Source organism: Lycorma delicatula, chromosome 10 (genome assembly GCF_047948215.1).
Source record: "Lycorma delicatula isolate Av1 chromosome 10, ASM4794821v1, whole genome shotgun sequence".
Classification (NCBI taxonomy): domain Eukaryota; kingdom Metazoa; phylum Arthropoda; class Insecta; order Hemiptera; family Fulgoridae; genus Lycorma; species Lycorma delicatula.
This window is the reverse complement of record NC_134464.1, coordinates 43073421-43085458: the sequence shown is the minus strand read 5'-3', so window position 1 is coordinate 43085458 and position 12038 is coordinate 43073421. Positions and strand designations below refer to the sequence as shown.

Sequence of the window (12038 nt, the reverse complement as noted above, 5' to 3'; positions counted from 1 at the left end):
CGAAACTTCAGACTAATCTTCCAGAGAGAAGACCAGTCACACTTGTTATGGCTGGGTTAAACTGTTCCACCTACTTATACACTTTACTGCGGTTTAAACACATTTCACCCTACTGTTTCAACATTCTTGAGTAAATTTCTGTTGGTTTCACATCTTCTGGTAGCAAAAATCTTATCACTTTGAGTAAAATTTACATTTTGAAATCAACAAAATAGGTAATGTTTAGATTAATTATGATCGAACAGCTGATTAAATATATTCCCAATGTTGCCAACTTGACCCTCAAAAAGTTTCATTGTCATTGAATGAACTGTTTTTTTTTCTGTTTGTCTCATTAATGAATGTCCCTCGTTAACAAAAGAAATCTTTTATGCCTTTCTAAATGTGTCATAATAGAAATTCCAAATATAGAAATTTATTAAAAGAAAAAACATGGAAAAAGAATGTAATGAGATAATTCAACAAAAAAAAGAAATATATATATTAGGTTATATATTTATATTATATATTAGGTTTGTTCCAAACTTGTTGATTGTGGGATTAAAATTATTGTTTTTAGACTGTAAAGTTTCTTTTTTTAATACATATGTTATAGAAACGTTAATACAATGCATGTGCAGTAGATGCCATACTACACTATACTATACTATACTATACACATACTGTACTCCGTAGTGTAAGATGGAAGTGGTCTTAAATTGCTCATGAAGTAGCATAGTTCTGTTTTATACTTTGTTCCAACATTGGGAATCTAGTTAAAAGAATGTTAATTAACAATTGTTTTGGAGTTTTTTCCAATTACATGAGCTGATGTATACTACTGACACTAAAGTTTTCTTAAAAGAACACAATTGTAACTGGTTTTAATATTTAAAAAAAACTGTTGCGTTTTATTTTTATAATAAATTCAATTTTTTTTTTTTTTTTTGTAGCTTCAGAATGTACTAAGAAAAATACAAATGCCTACGGTAATGCCTACTCCATTACAAACGTAAGTATTATATAACAGCTAATTAAAATATTTATTTCAAAAAAATATTTATATTAAAATCAAAATCATATCAAAATATTTATTTTAAAATAATTAAACTTTTATAAAACTTGTAAGAGCTATGATATGTTGTATTATGTTGTCTTTAGTTGGATTTTTTCATGTGGCATATTAATAATACTGAGGGAGCCTCCTCCATATGGGATCTTGTAACAGTCAACTTAATAAATCAATTCACCCACACTACCAAAAGAATGTTCTGTAGTGTGATTGATAGAAAGTTTTAATAGTATTTAGAAGATAGTTTTGGGTTATTTGATGCGTTTAATAAGATCCAGGTTGTCTTCTTGACAGAAGCATATGTAACTAGAAAGTAGTAAAAAAAATTAAACGATCACTAAATAAAGTCTATAAATATTTTCACTTTATAAGCTATTTATTTATTTTTTTTTTCATGCATTTCACATGGACACCACCACTCATTTATTAAATTATCTAAACATATAATTAGTAACAATCGCCATCAAAAGATAATAATAAACTAAGTATTACTTATTACATACTTTACTTCATTTAATATAGGAGTGCTTTTAAGAGTATCTTTATCAAATATATATATATATATTCTTAAAAATATTCATGAAATATTTGCTGTATAGCACTAGTATATTTTATTTACTGTAATAAAAGTATTTATGTTTGAATAACCTCCCAAGAGGAAGTAGAGTCTGGTTTAAACATACATTTTTGAGGTCAGTAACAAGTGAAACAAGAAGGGAAAAGATGAGGTATTAGGAATATTACGAATATAAACAACTTAAAAAAAAAAAAACAATTCAAGGAAAGAAAGTAGTTTGGATATGTTAGGTAGATGAAAGGTGTGAAACTCCTTTAGAAAATGGAAGGATCATGAACAAGTGATACACCATAAGATAAGTAACTATTAAAGGGAATATGAAAAGGAAAGGCACATTTCATTGGAAACTGTGGTGGAAACTATGCTGAAATGATCAGAGAAGGTGTGAATAATCAGTAGACCCAGTCGAAACCTGATATTATACATGTACAGTGTATTTTTAAGTATGCTGATAATAGGTATGCTTGAAAAAGCACATGTGTATTAATACAAATTAATCTTTGTAAAGATTAATTTAACTTTCTCTTTGTTAAAGATTGATGTACTAACATATTACTTCACCCATAAATTAAAAATTAAACATTTTAAACTGTTGAAGGGAGTGTTATTAGATTTAGAGAAAATTTGTCTTAATCAAATTTGTTAAGCTTAACCTATACTGTATATGAATATTTTTAGAGAATTTTCCTCCAAATTTATTCCTGACCTGTATATATTTTTTTTTCCTCTTAACTTTTAATTTTTATTGACCAAATTTTTTTTGTATTTTCTTCATCATTTAAAGGGCTATTAAAATTAAAGTAGCTTTGCGGCCTATATTATATTCCAAACTTAAAATGAGAAGCAGTTTTTTTTTCATTACTTTCAAGAAGCTAACCTTTTTTCTTTTAAATTTATTTTTTTATTTAATTTTTTTTAGGGATCACTTTATAAATAAATTTTATCTAAATTTACACCTGTAAAAATGAGTTAGTATTTACTAAAAGCATATAGTGGCCAGTTGAGAACAGTTGGATTTTTTCATGTGGCATATTAATAATACTGAGGGAGCCTCCTCCATATGGGATCTTGTGACAGTCAACTTAATAAATCAATACACCCACACTACCAAAAGAATGTTCTGTAGTGTGATTAATAGAAAGTTTTAATAGTATTTAGAAGATAGTTTTGAGTTATTTGATGCGTTTAATAAGATCCGTGGCATCTACTTGTGTCGTAAATTAAAATTGCCCAAGAATTTTCATCAAATCCTGGGCAATAGTAAAGAAGTTTTGAATTTGATGTTTCTATTCTCCAAAGTATTGGTATTTTACGTATTTTTAATAGTGTTGTTAAATTTTTTTTACAATAGTTGCATGTTTTTGTGTTTAACATTTTAGATTAAGTTTAAGTTTTAATTTTGTTTTTAAATCTCTACTTTAAGCTTTTATTTTATTTAAATTTTTTTTTCTGGGTGATAAAAATATTTTTTGCAAAAAAAATGTAAATTTTTAATATGAAGAATATGAATAAATTAATTAATAAGTTATCAGTTTAAACATAAGCATAAAATTTATAACATTGAAAGAGACAAAATTATTACTTTCTTTGCTATTATACATGTACATTATAAGAGAAAGTATGCTGGTTGGGTCAAATTGTTATTTCGTGGCCCTCTCAAAAAACACAATTTTAGTACTGAAAAATTATGAATAAATGTATTTCTGTACATATATATGAATGTTGACCTGTTTTTCTGCCTTGTACAAAGTAGAGAAGTATTATGATCGCAAAAAATTTCAGTTTTCAGATTTCAAAAGAAATATCCATTTTGACCATCCCTGAATCCATTTTGAATAGTTTCGGCATGACGTCTATACGTATGTATGAATCTCGCATAACTCAAAAACGAGCCATATGTTGAAATTTTGGATTTAGGACTGTAGTCCACCTCCCCTTTTGATTGCAATTCTAAACCAAAAGTGTCCAAAAAAGCCCAAAATCCAAAAAAAAAGGATTTTGGACTTATTCCTAACTGCAGTAATAAGCCCTCATTGAGAGCTTTTCAACTATATATCATGTTGGCACTTATTTTCATTGGTTCCAGAGATATAGCCAAATAAAATTTTAATTTATGAAATATTTGAATCTTACAACGGAAGGCACATCGGTTAAAATCAGACATCACCTCTTTTTTTTCTTTTTTTTTAACTTAAATATATTGATTTATTAATAATTATTAACCTGTGATTGCAAAAAAGGTTTTACAATAAATAATAAAAAAAATATTAGAAGTTATTATAGTTAAATTATATCAGAAGTACTTTTAGAAATGTGTATATGTAATTTAATAGGCGTTATTACATATGTGTATATGTAATAGATTTGGTGAAACGTCTGATTATTTAATATTATTTGAAAACTATAATTAGAATCATGTTATTTTTGGATTTTTTAGTTCAATTTCTGTTTAATTTTATCTGCATTAAACTACAGAGTGAATGAAAAATAGACCCTCACAAGACAACATATACACTAAGGCATACATGTCTGGTCTTTAATAAATTGCAAAAAATTCTTATCTTTTAGTTCATTACTTCTCTGAGATTGTCAGACAATATTCTCCCTAGGTTGGACTTGATCATCATTTCGTTTGTTGGCTCTTTGTTGCCAATCATTTAATCACCCTGTGGTTTATATAATTCCTCTGATTTTAATTTGTGTGCACATTCTGTAGTTTTCAAATTTTGTCTCTTTATATTCATCATCCCGTCTTAATACTTTTATTTTTTTTTGGTCTTAACATTTTCTTCCTCTTTATATTTATCATCTTTTCTTAATTTTTTTTCACGCTGAACCAAGGATTAAAAGTGATCCTGCTTGTAAATGACAGGTACAAAAAAATCTTTATAAAAATAATAAATATTACTGATATTAATCTATATTACTGAATAGTATAAGAACAATGGGAAGTCAATTATTTGAACGCTAATTTTCCAGGTGTCCAACTATCCAGACTGCTTACATCCCATTAGGCAGTTTAAAAAAAATGAATACACCTTTTAAAAAGATTAGACAGCAAGTGTTTTTTTATCAATCTTCTAAGGGTCCCTGCCCCTGTCCATGATCTTATGCATGTTAATTTAACTCTGTTGACATACATATCAATATCATTAGTCCTCCTTATCAGCATGTCTTCAACAAAATGAATACAATTTGTTTTATCATTGAAAGAAATAATAGAAATCTTAGAAAAATTGAAAAGTGGTATTTTGATAAATCATTAGTAGATTGATACAGCGTGGGAACATATACTTTTACATTAGAATGTTGAACCTTTTTTAATTTCTAATTATCCAAGTTTAGGTCAATCCTAATAATTGGTGTAATATAATAGAGTATAACAAATTGTATCATAGTGAAGGAATATATTAATTTAGAATTAAACTTTTTTTTCAGTTGCTGCTTTTTTGTGATTTAGTTAAATATATATTTGTATAGATGCTCTGTGTCTTCAATACATATTTCTTTTTTTATAATAAACTAATTAAAAATATAATTAAGATGTTGTAAAGATTATTTATACTTGAAAAAAAAATTAGTAATAAAAAACAGCAATAAAAAAATTATTAAATAAGTAAAATTTAAATTTGATTGGCCTAGGGAAATGAATGTAATTTTTCACATTTAAAAATATATTTAAGCATGGTAGCAAAATAAATTATTATCTACCAGTGGATTGTAGTAACTATTCATTTTAAAAAACAATAGTTGAATGTCGGAGTAATTCTTTTCTTTTTGTTAAAGAGAGGGAGCCTGCTTGTGGAAAAAAGGGCTTTCAACACCATTAACTTTTTCACTACCTCCAGAGCACCTTTTCAAAAGAAAAGAATATTTAGATTATAGCAGTATTTTAATTGTTGATTGAAGGAATGCTAGAGCGCTTGGGAGGACAAACCTCTCTTGACTCTAGCTTACATTGTGCCCATACACTTGGCTATTTTTTTAATTTATCTAAAGGTAGAACACATTTTGAAAAAATAAAAGATTAAGTAACTCAGTATTTTAGTTTCTCATCATTAATCAAGGATTCCCACTGGAATTTTAGTTTTGTATTAAACTTAAAAAAAACCAGAAAACTAGTGATGCCCTTCCGACAAATAGAATCAGATTGCAGTGTGTGGTGTGAACATATGATAAATGGTATTCTCGTTCAAGATTTTATTATTTTCTATATATTCAATTCAAAATGATTTTATGATGTTCTATAAACATACCATCCACATGGCCAACAATCTTAAAAGTTATATGTTCATAAGATTAAACACATATAATCCCAGTAATAGTTCAGGTCGGTCTTTTAGAGTAATTTGATAAAAGTATTTTTATTATCATTCTTATCATTAAATTGTGCATATATTCACCCAAAGAAATTAACATATTTAAATGTACCATATTTGCATGTTATTCTCAGAAGCAGTAGATGTATTTTTGAATTAATGGACAGATTCAATTTAGTAGAGTGCTTATTTTATTGCAGCCAGTTTCACTCTGTTAAATATTTTTAAAAAAATTCCTTTTTTGCAATGATAAATTGAACTAGTTTGTATAAAGAAAAAGTAAGAATATTACTTAAAAATTATTTCAACTGCAATCATCCTACGTCACTCATATATGATGTTTGTCAACTGAAAATAACTAAAAAACATTTTTTTTACGCAATTTGATTTAATAATCATTATTAAAGTTTATATTTTAAAATTGTTTTTATTATAGAATATTATTGTTCAACTAATAATTTTAAAATGTTTTGTGATTATACCAATACTTTTATTTTTACAGGTTTCAAAATTAGGTTTCTATTAAGGTTTCAGAATTCTCATATTAAATGGTGTCATAATAAAGAATTGAAGAACAACAGCAATAATAGTTTGAATTTTATGGGTGATTTGTCTTCTTCTTCTACTACATCATCATCATCATCTTAGACTAAGTTATTAAAAAAACGGGACAAAGTAACAAGACAATTTCTACAAATGATAAAGCAAAATGTAGCTCCAAAATTATTATTTTTATGCTATTATTGTAAAACAGATTAATGTAATGTCTTTATATTTGATATTGACAAATCTTTTTATACTGTACCTTTAAGGGTGTAGAAACCTTTAAAAATAAAAATAAAAATTCCCAATTTTTTTTTCTTATTTTGTTCATTTTTTTAATTTTTTTATTAATTTGGTGTACATTTTTTATTAAGGTTGGTTTTTAAAGTTGTAATATCATAAAAAGTAAAACCTTGTGAAGAAGATTTTTACTGTCAATTTATTTTTTATCCTAGCTCATTCAGTTGTATTTGAATTTTACGGGCTCTTGATAAAGCTGATCTTAAGTTCTGATTGTACCCTACATAGTTTCCAAGTTTAACTAGAGTTAAAAGGAATATAATACAGTGTTTTGAAGTTCATATAACCAATTTCTCTGAAGTGAGTTTTATTTCTGTGATTATTTTTGTGCTTTTAGTGTTATTTTTATTTATTTTATCCATAATATTTACTGATTTACATATTTTATTTTTTTTTACAAAACGTTATTTTACCATGCCCAGAGTTAAAATGGTTGACAAAGTAAATTGGTAACAAAATGAAATCTCACCACAAGTTTCTGAATCAAAAGATACAACAAACAGTACATTATCAAGAAAACTTTCATTATCAACATGAGATGAATATACTGGAAATGATCCTAAAAATGTGATGGACATTGTATTAAAAATTAAGATAATTTGCTTCTAGCAATGGCTAATTCTTGTGCTTGTAAATACTGTCTGATAGGTGAACTAATTCTTTCTGAAGCTTGTAGATATTTGGCTTAGCTGTATGCAAACATTCTGGTAAGGAAACTTGGTTTTGGTGTTGTAACACTGTTCAAGTTGCTAATATAATGAACTAATGTTAGATTTATAGATAGATAATGTTAGATTTAACCTTGCGTAATATTAACTGTGGAATGTCTGCAGGTAAAATGTGTTCTATCCTTGATTTGCCATCTCTTCCTTAAATTTTTCAGAGGTATAACAAAATTATGAGTTTAGCTATAAAAGTTGCTATGAAAGTGTTTAAATTTCAATGAAGCAGCAGGCTGCTGCTGAAGCCATTGAAGAAAATGAGATTTTTGATTGAAGAAAATGAAATTCATGGAATGTTGTAGAAGAGAGGTCATACTTCCTTACATGGTGTTATGTCAGTGAAAGTTTCAACAGTTGTGTGTGGGAGGAAGTACCAAAAATAGACTTTGTTGGCAGTGATACATTGAAAATGGGTGTTTTGGATGCTGCGACCACTTATGATGGAAATATTAATAAATTGAAGGTGTTGGAGGCAATAGGATGTAAAAAATCAAATAATACTGTCCTGAGACTGAAAAAAAATAGATCAATTGAGAATTTCACGTTAGGTGGACTCTCTGCTGAAAGAATGGAAAAAGGGAGGACCTTTTGGTGAAGAGGAAGATGGTTGTGATCCTGAGTAAGATGCTAGTCTTCAACAGAATTCTAAGTTTTAAGTTACTTCGTGTTCTATAAGGTAGACCAAATAAAATTTTTAAATGTTTTCGTATAAAATCGGTAAAAAAAAATTTTTTTTTTTTTTTAAATCATGTGTTAAAATTTAAATGTCAAAAACAAATGAGATAAGAGAAAATCCAATTGCTCTATCTTGTAGAGAAAAGGCTGTTGAATCAATAGGTTTTTATTTGAGAGCTGTATCGAAAACAGAAGAAAAGTAAACAGTACAGAAAAATCACTAAATTAACATGCAAAGTATACAAACTTTCCAATCCCCTTAATATAATTGGTACTTAAAATTATAATAAAATGTATTTTTATATTAATTATTCATTTATTAATTTTTATGGTAGTGATTTTATTATTTAAAAACTGGTACTGTTTTGTTTATTTGTGATAAGTCACTATCCAGAGTGATACGGATAACTTATCTGTCCAAATAATGTTTAACAGGATACAGTGTAATCCAAATGATCTCAATTTTTATATGTTGATTCAACTTTTTTTATATTTAATACATAAAAGAATTAATTTGATTGTTTGCTACTTTTGAGTCATGTTGAACAATTTTTCATTAATGTATTCCTTAATAGCTCTTTCAGTTGGCATTCGAGTTGAGCAGTTTACACTAGTAGTGCAGCTGGATCTTTTACACCCCATATAGTTTTAAGAATGTGTGAGGCTTTTATTAAAGGAAGTGAGAGCCTATTTTCTGATGGTTGTTTAGTATTTTGATAAAATGAAGGTATTTGTTGCAGCTTAAGCTGGTTGAGCAAAATCATTCTGATAACCCCTGAGATGAAGGTATCCTGATATCTAGTATAAGAAATGTTTGTCCATCAAAACCTAACAATAAAATATACAGACTAAGTATTATAATTGCAGATAAGTTTATTTTATTGCAAACAAATCACATCTTTAAGAAACATACCTTAAGAGAATTGAGATAATTGAATAAGTATTTTGATATAAATTAACAAAAATTGTTCAACAGTTTTGGCACAAAACAAATCATCAATTTACATACTAGTCATTAAGACTTATTGGACTAAATGAAATTTCTGGGATGACTAGTTTTTCTTGGGATTCATCTCATCAAATGCCATTGGGCAATTAGAAAAGTAGATATGTCTACAAAATTTGCTCCTTGTTTGTTGACAAAGGATGAAAGAAAAATCATTTAAATATTGTTCCATTTTGAGGAAACTATTTCAAAATGACTACAGTTTTTTTATGACAGAAGAAATTTGGTGTTTGTGAGATTCATTTCAAAGTTAGATTATGTTCAAAAATGAGTTTAAGCATTTTTAAAAAGCAAATTGATTATGATGAAATTACCAAAGTCCAAGAAACTTTTGTCCAGTCTAATGTTTATACCAAATAGATGTTTTTTGTCATTTTAATAGTCGCACACAAAGAAAGTGATTCTCCAGATGATTCTGTGATTTAACAAGTTTATTTTGAAACATTTAAAATAAAATTTACAAAACCATTTGAAGCAGCCATGATTGCATCCACTTCCATCCTAATGGCAATCACAATCTTTGAGTGAGCAGCAGTTTTTGGCAAAAATTTAATATAACTGTTCTCCTTAATCATATGATTTGTGTAATGAGGCTCTTCTGTTTCCTCTTATGAAACAGAAATTAAATGTACATGCTTTGTTAATGTTGACAAAGTATAGAAGGAATCACTGGAGTCTACTAATTAGATCGACAGTGCAGATTTAAAATTACAAGCAGTGACAAAATTACTTGTATAGTTATATAGTCAAAAGGAAAATATTCTGAAGGAGACAATATAATATGGTTTGTTAGGTTGAAAAACCTAACAGTTTAAAAAAATATAGTAGTAATTTTTGGGTTTTCAGATGTGCATACACGAATTGTTATTGCCATACAAAGATCTCGTAAAACAAAACCATGATTATCTTTATTAGATTAGAAATGCAAAGAATCAACCACTATTACATGGCTTTCATAGAAAAAAAGGTGGCGGAGTAATATTTAATTCAAAACTGTAAGCTGATATTTAGTTCAACAAAACAATAGTTCATTCATAATTCATTCTCTGCATTACAATTTGGCTATGAGTATACAGTTAATAATGCTATAATGTTGTTTTCAAACAGTTTTTTGTAGATAGTCCTAATCTTCTAAGCTGAATGGGATTTCTTTTATGCTGTTGACATTTATGAAACAATTGATGTTGCACATTAAAACTCATTAAAATTATAATTTTTCAAACTTATTTCCCAGAGTTTGCTGTATTAATTTTAATATTTGTGTTAGTTTTTTAATATTTTGAAAAATTCTTTGTAGATTTCTGAAAGTGTTTATATGTAATGAAATTCACACCTGGTGGTTCCAAACTGTTCTGGAAGTGAATACACCATAATATGACTCCATTGTAAAATACCTAAACATCTAATTTTTACTGGTAAACTCAGACGTTTTGTAGTTTTACTGCTGCACAAGAGAGGCTACAAGCAAGTACACAGATTACAGCTGGTCTTGTCACTCTTCCTGTTTTCTCAAAGACAGATATGTCTGTCAGTGATATTGTCTTGTTACTGCAATATCTATAATATTACCCAACCAAGTAGATAGCTCATTTTGCTGCTCAATCTCCATCCAGTTGATTAGGGCTGCAGTTTCTACAAGGTAATAGGAATTAATAGGCCCCTGGTATAGCCAATAAAAATGTCATGTAAAGTTTGAGATTTTTGTGTAGTCCCAGAACAGGAAAGAGACTATGAACAGATTGTCTCAGCTTAATGCTCTACACTAGGTTTTGCAAACATTCTCTGATTTCTCCCATCTTTTACTACAGTACAAACTCCTTTCAGAAAGTTCTAAGATTTTTAAGGAAGCATGTCTATATATTATCATTGTAATGTCAAGTAAATGTGGCTGTCTTTTGGTGCTCTTAAATAATTGCAATTGGCTACACTAACTTAATGTAACTGGTCATTGTCATATCTGTAAATATGTAGACTGTGTTTTGTATTTGTGATATTTCATTTTAATGGCTACGGTTAAGATTAAATTTTGCTTCCAACTTTGATAAACATTTACAAAATTAAAAGAATTTTTTGATAATTATTGTATGGGCTGTACTGTTATCATGAATAGTTTAAGTGATTTAAGGATGGTCTGCAGTAAATGGACTATCACTTTTATTCAGGACAGCCTTTATCATTGTCTGATACCACTATGTTGCACAAGTTTATGAAATTGTTTGTACCAGTTGCTGTTAGGAAGAAACAAGAGAATACAAAATAAAGGGTAGGTTTGCTTACATTCTCACTTAAGAATATAAATTCATTGGATAGCTATAAAGTTTGTCACATTACTTTTGATACAATACTGAAAGACATTCAGATTGTCATTTTTCAGAATGAGGTAACAAGACTGAAAACAGGGTTATGAGGTTTATGGTTGTGATATGAAAACAAAAATGCAGTCTTAATGCTTGATGATTTTTTACCTAAGGGAGAAACATCTTTAGTTGTGAAGAAACATTTCCTCTATCATGGTCTTTTGCCTGTTCACAAATTGCAGTCGATTAATGACTTTTGACCAAATAAAGACAACTGACTTGAGCAGAAGCAAAATTATGTATAATTTTTATTTTACTAATCTCATTCTTATAAAAGGACTAAACTAGTTAATTTCATAAAACCTTTTAATTCCCTTGAGTAGTTTAGATATCTGTAGGCTTAGATTTAAGTTACAAATTACAAATTTAACCTTCCCTTTATCATAATGTTTTAATTTGTAAAGATCTGTTATCATTTTTCATGTATATGTTTAATCTCAAGGTTTTTGTCAGTGTTTATATTTATATAAGACAGATGATAAAAATGC

The 12038-nt window shown here is 27.8% G+C and overlaps 1 protein-coding gene across 5 annotated transcripts in view; it reads left to right on the top strand.

The window, feature by feature from the left end:
- Positions 1-6909, top strand: part of LOC142331278 (uncharacterized) — a 35349-nt gene extending 28440 nt beyond the window's left edge. For 4 of the 5 annotated variants that reach the window (XM_075377061.1, XM_075377063.1, XM_075377062.1 and 1 more), the window contains 2 exons: positions 933-991; positions 6450-6909. In XM_075377061.1, the coding sequence (XP_075233176.1) occupies positions 933-991; positions 6450-6462 (72 nt within the window). In that variant the 3' untranslated portion in view covers positions 6463-6909. The remainder of the gene's footprint in view (positions 1-932; positions 992-6449) is intronic. The other variant, XM_075377059.1, reaches the window with a different exon arrangement.
- Positions 6910-12038: the final 5129 nt, after the last annotated feature.